Here is a 23,035-nt window from a genome sequence, read left to right as displayed (position 1 = left end):
TCACTCTTCACTCATCCCAAACAGGCTCAATTGGGTTGAGATCAGGTGATTGAGGAGGTCAGGTCATCTGATGCAGCACTCCATCACTCTCCTTGGTCAAATAGCCCTTACACAGCCTGGAGGTGTGTTTTGGGTCATTGTCCTTTTAAAAAACAAATGATAGAGCAAGCCAGATGTGATGGTGTATTTCTGCAGAATCCTGTGGCAGCCATGCTGGTTAAGTGTGCCTTGAATTAAAAATAAATCACAGACAGTGTCACAAGCAAATCACCACCTCACCATCACACCTCCTCCTCTATACTTCACGGTGCGAGCCACACATACAGAGATCATCCGTTCACCTACTCTGCGTCCCACAAAGACACGGCAGTTGGAACCAACATTTTTACATTTGGACTCATCAGACCAAAGGACAGATTTCCACCGGTCTAATGTCCATTGCTTGTGTTTCTTGGCCCAAGCAAGTCTCTTCTGCTTATTGGCGTCCTTTAGTAGTGGCTTCTTCGCAGCGATTTGACCATGAAGGCCTGGTTCACGCTGTCTCTGAACAGTTGATGTTGAGATGTGTCTGTTGCTTGCATTTCTTTGAGCTACAACTTCTGAGGCTGGTAACTCTAATGAACTTCTTCTCTGCAGCAGAGGTAACTCTGTGGCGGTCCTCGTGAGAGCCAGTTTCACCATAGCGCTTGATGGTTTTTGCGACTGCAATTTAATAAACTTTTGCCAGATTGGCTGACCTTCATGTCTTAAAGTAACGATAGACGGTCATTTCTCTTTGCTTATTTGAGCTGTTCTTGCCATAATAACTTGGTCTTTTACCAAATAGGGCTATCATATGTATACCACCACCAACCTTGTCACAACACAACTGATTGGCTGAAATGCATTAAGAAGGAAAGAAATTCCACAAATGAACTTTTAACTAGGTAAACCAGTTTTATTGAAATGCATTCCAGGTGACAACCTCATGAAGCTGGTTGAGAGAATGCCAAGAGTGTGCAAAGCTGCCATCAAGGCAAATGGTGGCTACTTTAAAGAATCTCAAATATAAATTATATTTGTTTTTTGTTTAACACTTTTTTGGTTACTACATGATTACATGATTACTACATGATTCCATATGTGTTATTTCATAGTTTTGATGTATGTATGTATGTATGTATGTATGTATGTATGTATGTATGTATGTATGTATGTATGTATGTATGTATGTATGTATGTATATTACGCAAAATATATATATGGGGAATTGGAAATGATGCAGACAATCTATTTGCAAAAACACTTTCTGGTTTGTTCGTGCCTCCTGTGAACGATCAGTATCTCACCAGAACGATACAAATGATCCGTGGTCGATTCAACATTGAACATCATAATAAAGGTGAACACATTTTCTTCTAGTCAGAAAATCGAAGAATATGCCCAAACATTTGTTTAATTCACGTTGTTTATTAATACCCGCAAAACCTGTGATAATGGTTGTCAATGATATCATTGTATTCAACTCTTATTTCCACCCGTTTGTCTTGGAGAGAAGGGAGGATATTTTCCCCTTATGGGGGAAGGGGCGGAGCCTCTGGCTGAGGCTTTGTGGATGAGGCTCTCCAGCTGTTCCCTGTACTGTCTGGCTGAACGGGTGGAGATGGTAACAGGGTGCTGTAATAATGCCCTACAGGCTCCTTCTTTCTTCTCTCTCACGGGACCTTTCTTAGACTGTCTCGAGAGGAAACTCTGAGCTTGTTCAGAGTTTATGGAAGTATGGCCATTTTATCTTCTTTTCTCTTGCTTTAGAGAATACATTTCATTAACTTCTCTGATTATAATATATACTATAGTGTTATTATATCTCTAACGATTTTAGAAAACTAAACTCGCCATGTCCTGGCAAATCTATTCATCTGGGTTCACTGGGACAGGGTGTCCAGCTGGTTGTACAAAGACAATGCAGTTCTATGGTACAGTATTTTTTTCTCATAAGTCATTGCATTCACGACAACAGAAGCAGACGGGACATTGTATTAACTGCACGAGGTTATTGGTCTAATAAAGAAGTTATTAGTTATGCAAAGTGCCGGTTTGAACTTTTCAAAATAGACTCTTAAATATAGGGTTAGAACACGTTTGCATTCTGGTATACCAATGTTTTGACAAAACATACTGGACTCAAGGACCAGGACCACACTGGGGTTCTGAAATCTGAACGCGTTAGTCGTTGCCAGATGAGTCATCACAGGATGTTGAGACGTGTACTGAGCCTGTACTCATAAGTCTAAGGCGTAGCCTACCATGCAGTACAGGACACCTTGTGCTGGAACTGTACATGTGGCATTTTGTTTTTTGTTTTTAAGGGAAAGGTGATTCTTTAAAAAAATGTGAATGAATGAATACTTCATGATGATGTACTTCATATCTGTGAAATGGACACTTTAGAGGTCTTTTTTTCAAAACCTACCAGGTAAATACAACTAATTCCCATGAAATGCTCTAAGACAGTGAAATGCTCTAAGTCAGTGAAATGCTCTAAGTCAGTGAAATGCTCTAAGTCATTGAAATGCTCTAAGTCAGTGAAATGCTCTAAGTCAGTGAAATGCTCTAAGTCAGTGAAATGCTCTAAGTCAGTGAAATGCTCTAAAGACAGTGAAATGCTCTAAGTCAGTGAAATGCTCTAAGTCAGTGAAATGCTCTAAGTCAGTGAAATGCTCTAAGTCAGTGAAATGCTCTAAGTCAGTGAAATGCTCTAAAGTCAGTGAAATGCTCTAAGTCAGTGAAATGCTCTAAGTCAGTGAAATGCTCTAAGTCAGTGAAATGCTCTAAGTCAGTGAAATGCTCTAAAGTCAGTGAAATGCTCTAAGTCAGTGAAATGCTCTAAGTCAGTGAAATGCTCTAAAGTCAGTGAAATGCTCTAAGTCAGTGGAATGCTCTATCTCAGTGAAATGCTCTAAGTCAGTGAAATGCTCTAAGTCAGTGAAATGCTCTAAGTCAGTGGAATGCTCTAAGTCAGTGAAATGCTCTAAGTCAGTGAAATGCTCTAAGTCAGTGAAATGCTCTAAAGTCAGTGAAATGCTCTAAGTCAGTGAAATGCTCTAAGTCAGTGAAATGCTCTAAGTCAGTGAAATGCTCTAAGTCAGTGGAATGCTCTAAGTCAGTGAAATGCTCTAAGTCAGTGAAATGCTCTAAGTCAGTGAAATGCTCTAAGTCAGTGGAATGCTCTAAGTGAAATGCTCTAAGTCAGTGAAATGCTCAGTGAAAGTCTAAGTCAGTGGAATGCAGTGAAATGCTCTAAGTCAGTGAAATGCTCTAAGTCAGTGAAATGCTCTAAGTCAGTGAAATGCTCTAAGTCAGTGAAATGCTCTAAGTCAGTGAAATGCTCTAAGTCAGTGAAATGCTCTAAGTCAGTGAAATGCTCTAAGTCAGTGAAATGCTCTAAAGTTAGTGAAATGCTCTAAGTCAGTGAAATGCTCTAAGTCAGTGAAATGCTCTAAAGTCAGTGAAATGCTCTAAGTCAGTGAAATGCTCTAAAGTCAGTGAAATGCTCTAAGTCAGTGAAATGCTCTAAGTCAGTGAAATGCTCTAAGTCAGTGAAATGCTCTAAGTCAGTGTTATAAGATGCTTTCCATTTGTTCCAGTTGAAATGTATCAACGTTGTGATTCTGAAGAAATGCAGATATGAAAGCATGCAACCGTGTTGGACATTTCAGATCTTTTTTATTTGAGGAAAGAGTTCTATTGTGTTCACACGGTATCAAAAAAGTGTATAGGAACGTCAGTAAACATGCTACGGTATATAGTGTGAGGAAAAAACGCTCAACCTGCAAGATGCTTTCCTCGTAGAGTTTAAACAATATTTCCTTTTTATTGTCTCAATAATTTTTCAGTACACTTATGCCCTTGTTGTGTGACAGAATCTATGTCAGAAAACCAACCTGTGGAAAGTCAGGCCTTAATTTAAAGCAGTAGTCAAAGTCAATGAACTAACGAACAAAAGAACAGAGATAACAAAATGAGTACACCACCAAAAGAGTGAAAACAACTAAATATGTTTAAAAAGCGAAAGGAGCATTTATTTAGAATTTATTTGATTTTTACAAATTTGTCTCCTTCAAAAGAATTTTCAAATTGAAGTTATTAAATCACAGCCCTGATTAAGTGAAAAAAAAGATAAATGTTGTGATTAACATCCATTATCCCAACCTGTTCAACATACATTTATATCTCTCTCTCGTCACAAGTCTCTCTCTGTTACTAATCTATCTGGTTTAAAACTTAAAAATAAACGTATTTATTTGCCCAAAAACAAGACAAATTTGAAGTTGCATCATGGTGACGTTTTGTGATTGTTAGTTCAGACGGTGCACATCTCTTTTTTTTTCATCAATGTTAGTGGTATAGGAGGTCGTTAATTAGTTACAGTTAGCACCGTTACAGTGTTCCTTTAATTTAGGGATCAGCTTAGCACCTCGTCCCAATAGAGACTAGTTTTCATACTGGAGGTCAGCGGGGTGAGTTTAGATGACAAGGTCCTTGTTGACATCCTCTGGAAACAAAAAGAAAAACCAGCCCAGAATTAACAAGTGGTAATGAAATGATCCTGCTATGAACCATTTTAAAATCAACAACCAACCAGTACAATACAAGGACGAGAAGACATGGCTGCGTCTGAAATGGCACCCTGTGCCCTATATAGCCCAAAGGGCTCTGGTCAAAAGTAGTGCACTATATAGGGAATAGGGTGTAATTTCAGACGCAAACAAGGAAGACATTTTAACAGCCCAAAGTGTGCCTTGGTCCTCCTGGTTTCTTTTGAGGCAGTAAAATAACGAGTGTAAAACTATGAACGAGGTGTTTTTAAAACTACTCACGCTCCTTGATGCTGAAGCAGTTGGCCCACTCCTCCAGGGCAATGTACTTGTCATTGTCAGCGTCGCACTGCTCGAAGAAACGAGTGGTGCAGTGCTCCATGGGGATGAGAGGGGCGCGCAGGGGGGCCAGCTCTGTGTGGGACAGGAACCTACAACACCACAGAAAACATGTTACGAAGCATCTATGTAGGCCTTGTAAAGGATTTATAAAGGCTTTATGAAGATTTTCTAAGCTATAGTTTTAGACCATAGAAAACCCATATGATCCTTTAAATAGGTAGCTTTATGAAGATTTTCTAAGCTATAGTTTTAGACCATAGAAAACCCATATGATCCTTTAAATAGTCAGCATTATGAAGACTTTCTAAGCTATAGTTTTAGACCATAGAAAACCCATATGATCCTTTAAATAGTCAGCATTATGAAGACTTTCTAAGCTATAGTTTTAGACCATAGAAAACCCATATGATCCTTTAAATAGTCAGCATTATGAAGAACGTAGCATTGTCAGTTGCTTTTTTGCTCATAAAACAATAGATTCAGGCATGCTGCCAATATCCTTTCTGAAACATTGTAGAAATGTTTAATTATTTATGTCCTGACTGGTACCGAGTTGAATCAAAGTTATAGCCCAAGCAAGCCTGTATTTGTGTGATGTTGAAACAATCCAGCTGAAGCAGAAGACAGGAAACTCTTCTTCTTCTCCTCAACCTACCCATCGACGGGGTGCTGGTCCAGCTGACCGAACTGCCAGTGGACTGGGAAAATGTACATGTTGTAGTTCTTCTCAAAGTCGTGGGCCAGCAGGTCCAGGGAGTGCTCTCCAGCCTGCAGTCTCTTCTCGTTCTCGTAGATCTTCTTCACCTGCAAGGCAATTCACATTTTTTTTTGCAAACATTAGTTTGTCTAATATTCTTTTGAATTGAACCAACTGATAAATCATTCCCAGTAGGGTTGGATGCACAAAAGGAGTCAACTTCATCATGAAAGCAGAACATCAAATCCTATAATCATATTTGACTTGCCTAGTTAAATAAAGGTTAAATATATATATATTTTGACCCATCCGCAGAGTTCGGTAAATGAACTCAAGCAAAAGGAATTGGTTCTCTGCTGTGTTTAATAAGGACTATGACCCATCCTCAGTAGGCAAACAGTAAACAGTTCCTGTGCTGTGTTTATAGAAATTGATAATTGGACTTACTCTAAGCATCTGCTTCTCAGTCAGGAGGTTGTTCTCCTCATCGCGCTCGTACAGGCTGACCAGAACGTTCTTCAGCCAGTCCCTCATGCGCAGGGGGAACTCATTCAGCTCAGCATCCATGCAGGCCTCGATGACTGGAGAATAAACAGGAAGGAGAATGAGTTATATGTCAGAGCTGTCCACACAGGGCTCAGTGACTGGAGAGACACACAGGAAGAAACATTAGGTATGGTCAGAGAGAGAAAAGGAAACGGGGAATACCCAGGAACAATTGGAGAAGGCAGGTTCAATGACCTACGGTCCGCAAGGAGCCAAAGGGTTTCATTTAATTAAGTCAAGTAAGTCATGGTCAGAATGTTGTTTTACAAGTATGATATTTAAGTCAAAATCCATTCTCAAAATGCCTTTTGTCATAGAACATAAAACCCACAACTCACACAAAATGTGACATTTGTGTCCACTGAAATGTATGATTGATGCACACAGCCCCTAAGGCAAGGATTCTCTACCTTTTATTTTATTCCTTGGTTGAACACTGTACTTGACATGTAGAGGCCAATAGTTTTTAAAAAAGTGTTCTTTTAAGTTTTTGGATCCACAACGTGCAACAACATGATCTCCATCTGCGCCTTTCAGTCCTAAGGTATTCATCACCAACAGTGAGAGATGCATGGGCTTGCTTCTGTTATTTAATGACAGACATTTAGCTGCAGATTCAGCGGTAAATTGAGAAGGACGGCGATGCAGTGAGCATGCTACAGCCTGCCCTCCACTCTGTGTGTTGGAGTCCCTAAGGCAAGGTCCCTCTAGTTCAGCCCATTAATCACTCCCCTGGAGAAGCTTTCAGCAGGGCTTCAGCTCTCAGACAGCATAACCAATTGTAACGGATGTGATGCGGCTAGCTAATTAATGGTGGTGCACGCTAAGTGGCGTTTCAATCGGTGACGTCACTTGCTCTGAGACCTTGAGGTAGTGGTTCCCCTTGCTCTGCAAGGGCCGCGGCTTTTGTGGAGCAATGGGTAACGATTCTTCGTGGGTGACTGTTGTTGATGTGTGCACAGGGTCCCTGGTTCACGCCCGGGTATGGGCGAGGGGACGGTCTAAAGTTATACTGTTACATAATCACACTGGGAACGGAGTCTCGGAGGAAAATGTGTCTAAGGGGGATTCTCAAAAAAGGTGAAAATTATTTCACTGAATTAAATGGTTGGATTAAAACATTCTCAATGGCCCCTGGGAGGGTTATTACATCGAATTGATATGAATTAAATGCAATTTGTAACGATAAAGCATAGCTCACATTTGCATGGCCCGATGTAGTCTAGGTGCAGCTTGTGGCCCTTCTTGGTTCCCTCCAGACTGCACTTCTGGGCAAAGAAGTGGCAGGAAGAGTCGTAGGTTGTGTTGTCGGTGGCGCAGACCTGGGATGCACAGATTACATTCATGAATCAGATATAAATCAGAATCTATATCAAGAATGAGCCAATGATGCATATCAGTAGTAGCATTACTGTACAGGTCACACTGTATTAGGAACAGTGTTGTGTATGAGAAATGTCTAGGACTACTTGATGTTGATGCTGAACAGATTAGAATATAATTTCTATGATGATAACTCACATGCTCAAACTCTTCAATGGCAGCAGGGCAGGTAGTGGGGTCCTGGCAGACACACATGGGGGTGTTCTCCTCATCGACCTCACACACCTTTCCCTTCTTGCAGTGGTGGTTCAAACAGGGGTCTAACGAAGGAAAGTGTTAAAAACAATTCTGGAACATTAAAAATGGAACATTTCTGAAGTGTTCTTTTGCCCTTGAATTTCCTACTCAGCTATTCAACAGATACAATGCACTTGGAAAGAATTCGAACCCCTTGACTTTTTTCATATTTTGTTACGTTGCAGCCTTATTCTAAAATCTCAGCAATCTACACACAATACCCCAAAATGACTAAATGCAAATGTATTACAAATAAAAACAGAAATACCTTATTTACATAAATATTCAGACCCTTTGCTATGAGACTCGAAAATGTGCTCAGGTGAATCCTGTTTCCATTGATCATCCTTGATATGTTTCTACAGCTTGAGTGGAGTCCAACCTGTGGTAAATTTAATTGATTGGACAGAATTTGGAAAAGCACACACCTGTCTATATAAGGTCCCACAGTTGACAGTGCATGTCAGAGCAAAAAAATCTAGCCATGAGGTCGAAGGGATTGTCTGAAGAGCTCAGAGGAAAATTCCTGGGGAAGGGTACCAAAAATGTTCTGCAGCATTGAAGGTCCCTAAGAACACAGTGGTCTCCATCATTATAAATGGAAGTAGTTTGGAACCACCAAAACTCTTCCTAGAGATGGCCGCCCGGCCAAATTGAGTATTCGGGGGAGAAGGGCCTTGGTCAGGGAGGTGACCAAGAACCCGATGGTCACTCTGACAGAGCTCCAGTTCCACTGTAGAGTGGCTAGATGAAAGCTAGATAAAAGAGTTTGCTTGGAGTTTGCCAAAATGCACCTAAAGACTCCCAGCCCATCAGAAACAAGATTCTTTGGTTTGATAAAACCAAGATAGAACTCTTTGACTGAATGCCAAGCATCATGTCTGGAGGAAACCTGGCACCATCCCTACGGTGAAGCATGGTGGTGACAGCATCATGCTGTGGGGATGTTTTTCAGAGGCAGGGACTGGGAGACTCGTCAGGATCAAGGCAAAGATGAACGGAGCAAAGTACAAAGAGATCCTTGATGAAAACCTGCTCCAGAGCACTCAGGACCTCAGACTGGTGAAGGTTCACCTTCCAACAGGACAATGACCCTAAGCGCGCAGCTAAGACAATGCAGGAGTGGCTTCGGGACAAGTCTCTGAATGTCATTGAGTGGCCCAGCCAGAGCCCGGACTTGAACCCCATCGAACATCTCTGGAGAGACCTGAATATAGCCGTGCAGCGATGCTCCCCATCCAACCTGACAGAGCTTGAGAGGATCCGCAGAGAAGAATGGGAGAAACTAACCAAATACAGGTTTGCCAAGCTTGTAGCGTCATACTCAAGAAGACTCAAAGCTATAATCGCTACCAAAGGTGCTTCAACAAAGTACTGAGTAAAGGGTCTGAATACTTATGTAAATGTGATATTTACATGTTTTATTTTATAAATGAAATAACAAATGTTTTTGCTTTGTCATTATGGGGTATTGTGTGTAGATTGATGAGGAGAAAAAAACAATTTAATCAATTTTAGAATACGGCTGTAACATAACAAAATGTGGGAAAAAGTCAAGGGGTTTGAATTCTTTCCAAATTAATTGTATATACATATTCCTTGCGGTAGTTAGTAAGGAAGGAGTGTGGCGGAGCCCCTGCCAATTAGGAGAAGAGTTTATTTTTTGTTTCCAAGAAGCTTGGTGGAACCATTGGATGGAACACATAATGAAAGGTCTGTCTGACAGAAGAACTCTGTCATTACCAACGTGTACCCACCCCTCCCTCTCTTATCTCACAACACAGCTGCTGCAAAGGATCACCAACATGCAGCTTCATTTGATTGATGTTGTCACACCTTTCCTAAAGCTAATGGTTCCTAAGCAGCTTAAAATATATACTAGCCCAGGGATCATCAACTTGATTCAGCTGCGGGACAATCTTTTCTTGAACGGATGGTCAGGGGGCATAATTACAAATAATTTGTAGACTACAAATTGACCACAAGAAGCCCAAACTGATATAATATTTGACTAAAACATAATCATTTCAAACCTTGCTTACATTTTTTAGACGATCACATAGTACTAGTCAAAAGTCATTTGTGTTTTTTTTGTTTGTTTTTTACTATTTCCCACATTGTAGAATAATAGTGAAGACATCAAAACTATGATATAACTCATATGGAATCAGGTAGTAACCAAAAAAGTGTTAATCAAAAATCAAATTTATTTGAGATTTGAGATTCTTCAAAGTAGCCACCCTTTGCCTTGATGAAAGCTTTGCACACTCTTGGAATTGTCTCAACCAGCTTCTCTCAACCAGCTACAATGTGTATTTACTCACTCTCAGCGATGTCCTCTTCCTCCTCCACAACATCAATGGCCTCGTCAAAGTCTCCAATCTCTACCTGCACTGGGTTGGCTCCCACTTCTGGCTGTGCCTGAGACAAACCGGTCAATACATGGAGCCGTCAATAGAGACATTGTACTTCCAACAGTTTCACTCATCACATTTAAAGTGAATTATATACCATATCAAAGATGACAGTATTGTACATAAGCTATGGGCAATGGGCATGATTTGGTAGCACAACTTCAGTACCAGAAAATTGAGCTGTAGCTAAATGTCTTTAGTTGTCAAGGTGCAGAAGGAAGTGTAGCCAAAGTCTGTACTTCAGACAGGTCTTGAGAGGTGTAGCAGCCTACAGCTGGATGGGGTGGATAGAGTCTGAGCCACATGTGGTGAAGCCATTAAAACGTCATGGTTTCCTGTCCGATGTATTTATAACCTGTGGGATTCTACTCTCTCGCTCTCTCTCACTCTCTCTCTCTCTCTCGCTCTCTCTCTCTCGCTCGCTCGCTCTCTCTCGCTCTCTCTCGCTCTCTTTCGCTCTCTCTCTTGCTCTCTTTCGCTCTCTCTCTCTTTCTCTCTCTCGCTCTCTCTCGCTCTCTCTCGCTCTCTTTCGCTCTCTCTCTCTCGCTCTCTCTCTCTCTCTCTCTCTCTCTCTCTCTCTCTCTCTCTCGCTCTCCCTCGCTCTCTCTCTCTCTCTCTCTCTCACTCTCTCTCTCTCTCTCCCTCGCTCTCTCTCTCTCTCTCTCTCTCTCTCGCTCTCTCTCGCTCTCTCTCGCTCTCTCTCTCTTCTTTCGCTCTCTCTCTCTCTCTCTCGCTCTCTCGCTTTGGTGGAGATAAATTATTTTAGTCAAAGTTGTACTGTTTTGTTTTAGTTTGTTAATTTGTCAAAAGACACAGAGAGAGTAAAGAATATACATGTTGTGTCATTGCTTTTAATCTAGCTGTGTTTTAATTCCTACAGTACACTATTCCTAATTATTTTAATCTAGCTGTGTTTTAATTCCTACAGTACACTATTCCTAATTATTTTAATCTAGCTGTGTTTTAATTCCTACAGTACACTATTCCTAATTATTTTAATCTAGCTGTGTTTTAATTCCTACAGTACACTATTCCTAATTATTTTAATCTAGCTGTGTTTTAATTCCTACAGTACACTATTCCTAATTATTTTAATCTAGCTGTGTTTTAATTCCTACAGTACACTATTCCTAATTATTTTAATCTGGCTGTGTTTTAATTCCTACAGTACACTATTCCTAATTATTTTAATCTGGCTGTGTTTTAATTCCTACAGTACACTATTCCTAATTATTTTAATCTAGCTGTGTTTTAATTCCTACAGTACACTATTCCTAATTATTTTAATCTGGCTGTGTTTTAATTCCTACAGTACACTATTCCTAATTATTTTAATCTAGCTGTGTTTTAATTCCTACAGTACACTATTCCTAATTATTTTAATCTAGCTGTGTTTTAATTCCTACAGTACACTATTCCTAATTATTTTAATCTAGCTGTGTTTTAATTCCTACAGTACACTATTCCTAATTATTTTAATCTAGCTGTGTTTTAATTCCTACAGTACACTATTCCTAATTATTTTAATCTGGCTGTGTTTTAATTCCTACAGTACACTATTCCTAATTATTTTAATCTGGCTGTGTTTTAATTCCTACAGTACACTATTCCTAATTATTTTAATCTGGCTGTGTTTTAATTCCTACAGTACACTATTCCTAATTATTTTAATCTGGCTGTGTTTTAATTCCTACAGTACACTATTCCTAATTATTTTGATCTGGCTGTGTTTTAATTCCTACAGTACACCATTCCTAATTTGCTCCCACTGGGAACAGACATCAATTCAACATCTAATCCATGACGTGGAGAAAGAAACGTTGATTCAAACAAACCAGTGTGTTCCCAGTGTGTTCCCAGTGTGTGCCCAGTGTGTGCCCAGTGTGTGCCCAGTGTGTGCCCAGTGTGTGCCCAGTGTGTGCCCAGTGTGTGCCCAGTGTGTGCCCAGTGTGTGCCCAGTGTGTGCCCAGTGTGTTCCCAGTGGGTATGTGCAAGCTGTTTAATGTTGTTTTCCCCCCTTATTTAGCACACCTGTCCATAGAATTCAGTAAACAAGTCAATGACCTTACCTCCTCAACGACATCATCAATGATGGGCTCCTCCTCCGTCTGAAATGGTTATGATGATGGTGTTATTATGATTGCTTGCAATGCTTTTTCAGTGACAATACAAGTGAACACACACACACACATGCGAGCGTGCACACACACACGTGCACACACACACACACACACACACACACACACACACACACACACACACACACACACACACACACACACACACACACACACACACACACACACACACACACACACACACACACACACACACACACATCAAAGGGACACTTACAATGGAAGCGGTGAACACCTGGCCAGCTAGGCACAGGAGGAAGACGATACACACCCTCATCGTTCAGTCTAGAGAGAGAGACACAAAGATGAACTTTTAATACACATTACACACATTCAATTCAACTGACGTTTGGTTTCATAACGAGGTGCAGGTAAGGTCATACTCCTTTCCAGTTTACCGCCTGTCTAGATTGCAGCACTATGTCCTTTATAATACGCAGTGTATAAAGTGTACGGGCCAGACACAGTCCAGACATTTGATCAGGTGCGGTCAAACAAGTCATGCAGGGACAAGACAAGACGCTACTTCAAGAATCACAAAAGGCTCATGGGTAGTGTTTGGTTCCAGACAAACCGTTCACTGTCCTGTCTGATTATAGGGAGACAGCTACGTTCACATTCTTTGTGGATAGCTCAAATGACTCTCTTCAATTCAATCACCGGAGCTAAATTCAATCTCCTGATTGACTTTTTGTATTTACACCTAGATAATAGATAATAAGAAAAGTTATTTTGAATGTAGTCTAGTACTAGTGGCCTGCAGTATTACATTCAGGTGAACTTGTATAGACTTTTAGTATAGACTTGGATCACATAACACCTTCTTTATGAACAGGCATTTCACTGGGCACACCACGTCATTTGTGGAAATGTGTGTAATATTTGGTTGAGGTGTTTCAACCTTTACTCACCCACTCAAAAAGACTGATGTTGATCAATGAGATTCCAACCTATTTTCACCCACTCAAAAAGATCAATGAGATTCCAACCTATTTTCACCCACTCAAAAAGACTGATGTTGACCCACTCAAAAAGACAACCAGAAATGTGTTGATTTTCCAATGTGTCATCGCCATGCTTTCAAAACAATTTCACATTATTTTTGCTTTAGTTGTCATCTAAATGGGTTTTCACTGCACTATCAATGTCAGATATGTTTTTTATTTTATACAACAACTTATTGTGTTATCACTGTGCTTCATCTCATAGAAGGGGGTGGCAGGGTGGCCTAGTGGTTAGAGTGTTGGACTTGCAACCGCAAGGTTGCAAGTTCAAATCCCCACGCTGACAAGGTACAAATCTGTCATTCTGCCCCCGAACAGGCAGATAACCCACTGTTCCTAGGCCGTCATTGTAAATAAGACTTTGTTCTGACTTGCCTGGTTAAATAAAGGTATAAATAGAACAATCAAATGATCAGTAGTACAGTACTATGACCTAGATTACATCAGTAGTACAGTAAATGTACATGAATGATGCTGTTTGAGATTCTGAACAGGTTGTTCAGCATTTATGAAGATCTCCACAGACCTGAAACCTTTCACATGCTATCTTAAGCATGCACGCCTTCTATTATTACATTTACAATAACCTAGTTCTTTAGGTTGAATAAACACATTTGTTTGTAAGATAGCCTTCACTAAAGTGATCTTGAATTGTGTTTGGTTGACAACACCAACCAAATATCAACTAGGTATGTAATGTTGAATAGTTTCAATCCTTTTCTTTAACTTGTATTGTTTGGTTTAGTTGGAGACTTGAATCCAACATATACTTCTTTAAAAACCCGATCAGTCCTGAGATCCCAGCTAAAAATCGGCTTTTCATTTATCTGACTTTCATTTGTCTGCATGTCCAGTCATTATATTTAGCCTCAAAATTTACCATTTTATTATCACGATAACCAGGGATACAAGTAGAACACAAAATAATTTGACATAAACAGTTGCTTTCATGAGTTTTAATGACAAATGTCAATAAAAAAAAAACAAGTTGTGCCAAAGCAAAAACCTGATAAAAACGAATTTATATATATATTTTATTATATATATTCTCAGTGGGAAAGTATTGTCCAACTAGTCAGTGATAACTGTGTGGAGATTCGAGTTTGTGACAGCAACTATGTGCGCGTATTACAGTATTATAGACACTACGTGTGTGTTTGTGAGATTCTCCGCTTTTCATAGATAACTTTTAATAGTTTGTAGCTCAAACCATTCAAGCTTTATAGATGCTTTTGTAAAAAGACACCCCCCACCATTAATCACACAGACTAATTGTTTTGGTTGAGATGGAGACGTGAATCCAACATATTAATGATTAATTTGCAGACAATCTGTAATTAAACCAGACTAAGTCTGTGGTACAGATGGAACTATCCAAGCTGAAGATACATCTCCTTCAATTGTTGATATTTGGTTGCGTTGACAACCGAATACAATTCAATATCCAGTTTACAAATTAATAATTGATATGTTGGATTCACGTCTCCATCTCAAAAAAAAAAAATCTAGGTTAAAGAATAGGACTTACATCAAACTTTTTAAACGCACTTTAAATCAAGTTTGATTTGATTTAGTCCTAGTTTTGGATGAGATGGGGACGTGAATCCAACATATTAATGATCAACTTGACAGATTATACTTGAAGCTCTATGGTCTCTGTATGTAGTGTCTATTTTTAGTTGAATCCTCTGCGTTGAACTGAAACCATATCTGGTGATTACTTCCTTAATGCTCCACAGGCCTAAATATCATCCTTGATGATACAGGAGTGATGAAGGATGAGTCACATGTCATTTGCTCTGTTAAACCTACCTTTTGGAATGACTTGGATAGCAGCAGTGAATCTATTTCATTATTTAGAGATCGCTCAATAATCATTTTCACCATGGCACATTGGTAGTAGTCAGTGACACATATCAAAGCTAATCAGGGATTGGTTAAAACTCTGGATGGGAGACCAAGGTCAGCTGTAGATGGATCTGCTCTCCAGTAGGAGGTTAGGAGGTGCTGCCCAGTCTATTTAAAAAATATATATATTTCTTTTTTTTGGGGGGATAGTTGATATAACGTTGAAGATCTGACGTTGTTTCAAAGGTAAAAAATTAAACATATTTTATAAATATGTTTGTCTATGTTGAAAATTGGTTGCCATGATGAATGACACAATTCTGTGGTTGAAATGTCACCCTATTTTCCACCGAGATTACAAGTCACAATACGTTGACAAATTACGTTGAAACAACGTTGATTCAACCAGTTTGTGCCCAGTGGGATGTTCCCTCTCCACGCTGGCTTCTTTACTGCTGTCTATGGTGTTATGGTAGGGAGAGTTCCTCTGTCCAGTGTCTATGTTCTTTGGCCCATCTTAATCTTTTCTTTCTATTGGCCAGTCTGAGATATGGCTTTTTCTTTGCAACTTTGCCTAGAAGCCCAGCATCCCGGAGCGCCTCTTCACTGTTGACGTTGAGACTGGTGTTTTGTGGGTACTATTTAATGAAGCTACCAGTTGAGGACTTGTGAGGCGTCTGTTTCTCAAACTAGACACTGTAATGTACTTGTCCTCTTGCTCAGTTGTGTACCGGGGCCTCCCACTCCTCTTTCTATTCTGGTTAGTGCCAGTTTGCGCTGTTCTGTGAAGGAGTAGTACACAGTGTTGTACGAGATCTTCAGTTTCTTGGCAATTTCTCGCATGGAATAGCCTTCATTTCTCAGAACAAAAATAGACTGACGAGATTCAGAAGAAAGGTTTTTGTTTCTGGACATTTTTAGCCTGTAATCAAACCCACAAATGCTGATGCTCCAGATACTCAACTAGTCTAAAGAAGGCCAGTTTATTGCTTCTTTAATCAGAGCTACAGTTTTCAGCTGTGCTACCACAATTGCAAAAGGGTTTTCTAATGATCAATTAGCCTTTTAAAATGTTAAACTTGGATTAGCTGACACAATGTGCCATTGGAACACAGTGATGGTTGCTGATAATGGGCCTCTGTACGTCTATGTAGATATTCCATTAAAAAATCTGCCGTTTCCAGCTACAGTAGTTATTTACAACATTAACAATGTCTACACTGAATTTCTGATCAATTTGATGTTATTTTAATGGACAAAAAAAAGGCTTTTCTTTCGCAAACAACAAGATTTCTAATTGAGCCCAACACACACACACACACACACACACACACACACACACACACACACACACACACACACACACACACACACACACACACACACACACACACACACACACACACACACACACACACACACACACACACACACACACATCAAAGGGACATTTACAATGGAAGGAGGCCAGCCAGACAGTGAGCCACTAGATAATGGATAAGGGAAGGAATATAAGGGACTTATAAGGGATCTTTGTCCTGTAGAGCAAAACCCCTGTCTCCCCTCTCTCTCTTCCCTCTCTTTCTGACTGAGCCCTGTGAAGAGTTTGATCTGTGCTTCAAAACAAGGGCCCTTTGTCTCACAGGTGCACTCCACTCTCTCTCTCTCTCTCTCTCTCTGAATGCACATGGACCCCAAAAAACGTCTGGGTGTCAGAACAACCCTGTTCACCCTCCTATCCTCACTAAACTATGATACAGCAAGTGTCGGCGATAGGTTTGAAAGGAAACGGTTCCTATTAGCCAATAATGAAATAATAGACAGGCCGCAGCTCAGCTTCAGATTGTTATAGAGATGAATCGATGTATACCCATACGTCTCCCTGTAGCGCTGTCTTAGGCGTCTCACAGCACGGACATTGCAATTTATTGCCCTGGCCACATCTGCAGTCCTCATGCATCCTTGCAGCATGCCTAAGGCACGTTCACGAAGATGAGCAGGGACCCTGGGCATCTTTCTTTTGGTGTTTTTCAGAGTCAGTCGAAAGGCCTATTTAGTGTCCTAAGTTTTCATAACTGTGACCTTAATTGCCTACCCTCTGTAAGCTGTTAGTGTCTTAAAACGACCGTTCCTCAGGTGCATGTTCATTAATTGTTTTTGGTTCATTGAACAAGCATGTGGAAACAGTGTTTAAACCCATTACAATGAAGATCTGTGAATCTTTGATTTTTACTAATTTTTACTAATTATATTTGAAAGACAGGGTTCTGTAAAAGGAAAATATTTTTTTTTTTTTGCTGAGTTTAGTAATGATAAATAGTGGTATAATGGCCTACAGTTTTCTGGACATTTTGTTTGAATTATTGCAATGGGCTCATGTTTTACCCGTACGGCGTTCCGCCACGATGTCTTTTGCTCGGATGATGTACCGGACTGTACCCCCTATCTTCCACCCCTGACAGATACTCATGTCACAGATACCCCCCCAAAAAAGGTCAGGGCGCGGATCAGAAAACCCGTCAGTATCTGGTGTGACCACAATTTGACTCATGGAGCGCCACACATCTCCTTTGCATAGAGTTAATCAGGCTGTTGATTGTGGCCTGTGGAACGTTGTCCCCACTCCTGTTCAAAGGCTGTGCGAAGTTACTGGATATTGGTGGGAACTGGAACACGCTGTCGTACACGTTGATCCAGAGCATCCCAAACATGGTCAATGGGTGATATGTCTTGTAAGTATACAGGCCATGGAAAAACTGGGACATTTTCAGCTTCCAGGAATTGTGTACAGATCCTTCCGACATGGGGCTGTGCATTATCATGCAGAAACATGACGTGATGGCGGTGGATGAACGGCACGACAATGGGCCTCAGGATCTCGTTATGGTATCTCTGTGCATTCAAATTGCCATCGATAAAATGCCATTCTGTTCATTGTCTGTAGCTTATGCCTGCCCATACCATAACCCCACTGCCACCATGGGGCACTATTAACAACGTTGACATCAGCAAACCGCTCGTCCACACGCAAACCTCTTCTACCCGGTACAGTTGAAACCGGGTTTCATCCATGAAGATCACAGCGTGCCAGTGGCCATCGAAGGTGCGCATTTGTCCACTGAAGTCAATTACTACCCCGAACTGCAGTCAAGTCAAGACCCTGGTGAGGACAATGAGTTTCCCTGAGACGGTTTCTGACAGTTTGTGAAGAATTTCTTTGGTTGTGTTTTATCAGATGTCAACAGACCACTGCTGATGAGGACCATATGCAGTTTGGGTCATGTTCCTGCAAAAGTTGAGTGACAATGTAAGCAGCCAATCACAATGGCCTAAGGTGTCACCACAACCAATCATGCCAAGCCTGTTTAGTCTGTTCAATCCCCATTCACATTTTTTTGATTGGCCAGGGAGGAAAACTACCCAGTAGGAGAAGGGATCAAGGCCCTGGTTTAGAGATGATCCGTGTCAAGCTATGTGTTCCTCTGCTGCGTCTGGAACTCTGGATGTGGAAAAAAAACAGTGACTAGCTGGCAGCAGTTGGGGATGATGACGTCCCAAAATACTGTGCACAAGGAAAGTTCTCTCTGCTTTGAAAACCAATGTTCATTTATGCTCAGTTTATTCACTGAGAACTTGGACTACCACCTCTAACAAACATATAGCTAGGAAGTGTCTGAGAGGAAGCTAGAGATGTGAAAACAAAGATACTGGTATCATCTCCAAGAAATGTCCATATTTAGCTTGGAGGGCTACTGTGTTCCCAAACTTCCTATTTAATGATATTTTAACATATTCGTACTTAGTCTTGTTTTCTTAAATTATGTGTAAGTCAATCAGTTCATTGGGAGGATGACTGAAAAACAAATTATTTTATTTGGAAAGAAGTGCTCATAATCAAACAGGGTAGAGGTAGAGGAAACTGTGATATAAAGAGGCTCTTTTTTAGCAGGTATTTCATTTGGATGTTTGTTGGGTTGGGGTGTAAACTCGACTATGAGGGGAAAACAGCCCAGGCGGTTCTAAATGGTTTTCAAAGAGGCTTTAAAGGCTGCAGGATTAGGGAATTCTTTCTGCTTATCCAGGGTGATATAACCGGTGGTTAAATGTCTTGGAAAAGAAGCCTGGTAGCTATAGGGGGACTAGTGGCTCAGTCTCTGTGCATGTCGGTCAGAGGAGGACCTCAGCATGGTAAATAGACAAACATTTACCGGCATGAAATGTACATTCTGAAAAACACCGGTAAAGTCCCTCTCAAAGACTCAATGCATTTTTTGAACTCATGCACTCATTTAGAAATAAAATCTTTTTAAAAAAATGAATAAATGAATCTAGTCATAGGTTGTTAGTGTCTTGAGAAATATACTAACAAAATATTTTCTGAATTAGCTGTTTTTCTCTGGACAACTAGGTCCAATGAGATACATGATGCCGTACAGGAAATGGGTGGTATCTGTCACAGGACACACCTGTCCATTCCATTCCTGAACCTTTACTGCAAATCTCACAACATGTCAAATGTTGAGAACCTATTCCAGAACCTTCGGAATAGGTATGTTCACTACGTATATCCCAATCTTGATGTTATCGTTCTTTGAATAGCAAGCTATTTGAATAGCAAGCATACTTTACCGTGCTTTAAATGACACCATTCACAACAAATCAAAGTGCTCCATCTGAGAAAAAGTCTCAGGAGTTTTTATATTGACACACGTGGGCCATTCATAACACGTGGGGCATTCATAACACATGGGCCATTCATAACACATGGGCCATTCATAACACATGGGCCATTCATAACACACGGGCCATTCATAACACATGGGCCATTCATAACACATGGGCCATTAATAACACATGGGCCATTAATAACACATGGGCCATTAATAACACATGGGCCATTCATAACACATGGGCCATTCATAACACATGGGCCATTCATAACACATGGGCCATTAATAACACATGGGCCATTAATAACACATGGGCCATTCATAACACATGGGACCTCTAAGCTACACAAAAGAGAACGGGAGAAAAGTCAAGGACTGATATATGGAGTCCATGTAACCCAAGTTAAGACTTAGTCACCTGACCCGTTTAAATCATCCCTATCCCACCATCACTTCTCTCTTTCTTTGTCTCTGTCTCAGAGGGTTAACCTTAAAGCAGTGGGTTGAAACATGTGCCTAAGATACAAATCTGAATGGAATTACTGAGTCCTATAACTTAAATCCTCTCAGTTTGTCTACTGGTGCCAAACTTCAAACTTCCTGTCTCACATAAAAAAAACAGCTGTCAACTTCCTATTCCTCCAGTTACATCATTTAACAATTTACCAGAAAGCTGTAACTAATACAAAATCTGTGCCAATCAGGTGTTTGAGTTCGTACTGAGTATGGTGTTTGCTGTACATGTGTTTCTTTAATAAACACATTTCCCTCTGAAGTCTGGCCTGATGTGGCTATATAGAAGAGTATGTCAGTAATTTACTACGTAACACAGAAGCTCCTTTGTCATCTACAGTGGGCTAGTCAGTCTGCAACACTGGATACAGGCCTACAGACCCTCATCGCTCTAGCTGTACTGGCACGGAGCCAGAGGAGTGTCGCTCGACAATACCTTCCTGCTTCCTGTAAATCTAAACCTCTCTCCTCTCTCCTCCTCTGAGTCTCTCTCTCTCCCTCTCTCTCACACCCATCCCCTGTGTTTCCATCCTCTTGTGATTCTGTACATTTGCTCAGTGGTTAAAGAAGTGAAGGAGGTGAGATCCGGCGTTCCTGGTCTAGCTAAAGACTCTATGGTTAATTCCATCGTATTTTTTTTAATGCTGACTCGAGTTTAGATTTTCGCCATGTCCACGTCAGACTGCTGGTGAAGAGATGGCATGATCCTTCCTGTCGAGGATTAGAGCTTTCTTAGGGTTGCCATGCAGCCAATTCAAAATGTCCACAGTCCTTTCTCTCTTTCTTGAATTGGTTTAAACTTTAAACTCTGCACAACAGTAGCTACCCTTCAGCACATAGAACCAGACAACTAGAGGAGGGAAATGCAACCTCCTCTCATACTAAGTTAGACAGTTAAATAAAGTATTTAAATTCACCAAAAGGCAAGAGGATTGCGTAAACAGTTTGCCATTCTTTAGTCTTTAACTCAAACCTGAATACATTTAGTTCACTGCTAGACTGAAGAAAAATTGATCCTATAAGCCAGCTTTGATTTCTCAACGGGTGAAACAGGCTTTTCCTAAAAAGCTGACAACTTCAAAACATGAGAAAAAATATATAAAAACATTGACTAATATGTCCTAATAGAGTTATATCATTGTACAAAAAGGCAATTGAGAATAGATGGTTGTCCCTTTTCTTGTTTCATAAGTATTTATTTGTATTAGAAGTTGCAGTTCTTCTCAGGCAGAACAGTGGACAGAGAGTTTGTCAAACTCAGAGTCCATCAGACAGACATCTGCAAGGTCTCACAAAGCCCCTAAACAGCTGGTGGGGATTGCCATGGTAACATGCATTCCTTTTGATGGAAGTAATTGGGAGTGGAGGGAGGGATCTGTTTTGAAAATAGCTCCTCTCTGTCTGTCTCTCTCTCTCTCGCTCTCTCTCTCTCTCTCTCTCTCTCTCTCAATTCAATTCCATTCCAATTTCAATTTAAGGGCTTTATTGGCATGGGGAACATATGTTAACATTGCCAAAGTAAGTGAAGTAGGAAATAAACAAAAGTGAATAAAAAAATAAAAAATAACAGTAAACATCTCTGTCTCTCTCTGTCTCTCTCTGTCTCTCTCTGTCTCTCTCTCTCTCTCTCTCTCTCTCTCTCTCTCTCTCTCTCTCTCTCTCTCTCTCTCTCTCTCTCTCTCTCTCTCTCTCTCTCTCTCTCTCTCTCTCTCTCTCTCTCTGTCTCTCTCTCTGTCTCTCTCTCTCTGTCTCTCTCTGTCTCTCTCAGGCTTTGTCGAGCCCCATCCCCCTCCACCACTCCTACTAGTGACTATGTGGCACACAATACTTCTGGAACATTGTGCTGTTCCAAAAGAGAATGAATGAAAAAGGACATCAATTGTTTAACTATAACTTTTCTATATTCTGTTGAAATAAATATTCTATTAACAATAGTTTCAAAATAAATATTTACTAATTTCAAATTTTGCACTAAAACCTTTTAACCTATGCACCCTTCAAATATAATATATATTTTGTCATGTCATTACTCTCTCACACAATATACTTTAACTTTCAAGGTGCGGTCAAGAAATAAACTATGATTTTCAAGCATAACTTGAATATAACTGCTCTTTTTTACAACCACAGGAAAGCCTCCAATCACTGTTGTGCATATAAACACTGTGAAAACCCTGACATAGTTCAAATATCACAGAAACTCAAAACACTGCACAATGTTTCTAGTGCCACGTTAGCTGAGAAGTCCTTACTGGCTAAATCACAGCAAGTCATTCTGGAGGATACCCCAGTCTTACCTTCAGAACACCAACAAGCAGAAAAGACAGAAGAGAAGTCAGCTGTGCAGGCTCCTGGGTCAATCTAACTGCTACACAAGTTCACACAGAAGACATTTACAATGGGCCGGCCCAAGCAGCCCCCCTGATCCCCTCCCCCTTCAGGGGGTGGGATGGTCTGACAGACGCTCCTAAATTTAACTCTATGCTGCCTTCTAGACAGAAGGCACTCGGAGGTTTGCTTTTTTCTTTATTTGTTGTTGTTGACATTATTTAGAGACTGGGAGGATATGCATTTTCAGAAGTGATTATTCCAATGTTTCTATTTTACAGTAGATAGCCGATATTTAACTGTGTATGCATTTTACTTGACAGTGATAACGTTTTGAA

General features: G+C 40.5%; 1 protein-coding gene across 1 annotated transcript; it reads right to left on the bottom strand.

Moving 5' to 3' along the window:
* Nucleotides 1-3,828: 3,828 nt before the first annotated feature.
* LOC118373579 (SPARC-like) lies at nt 3,829-22,811 on the bottom strand. The gene is made up of 10 exons (XM_052516813.1): nt 22,667-22,811; nt 12,552-12,619; nt 12,266-12,304; nt 10,107-10,203; nt 7,684-7,805; nt 7,364-7,484; nt 6,064-6,197; nt 5,575-5,723; nt 4,860-5,008; nt 3,829-4,534 (listed from the first exon to the last, which is right to left on the bottom strand). The coding sequence occupies exons 2-10, from the start codon at nt 12,609-12,611 to the stop codon at nt 4,506-4,508; spliced, it is 900 nt and encodes a 299-aa protein (XP_052372773.1). The 5' UTR covers nt 12,612-12,619; nt 22,667-22,811; the 3' UTR covers nt 3,829-4,505.
* Between the last annotated feature and the right edge of the window lie 224 nt (nt 22,812-23,035).

The sequence above is a fragment of the Oncorhynchus keta genome, chromosome 4 (genome assembly GCF_023373465.1).
Source record: "Oncorhynchus keta strain PuntledgeMale-10-30-2019 chromosome 4, Oket_V2, whole genome shotgun sequence".
NCBI lineage: Eukaryota > Metazoa > Chordata > Actinopteri > Salmoniformes > Salmonidae > Oncorhynchus > Oncorhynchus keta.
This window is presented reverse-complemented; position numbering and strand designations above follow the sequence as displayed.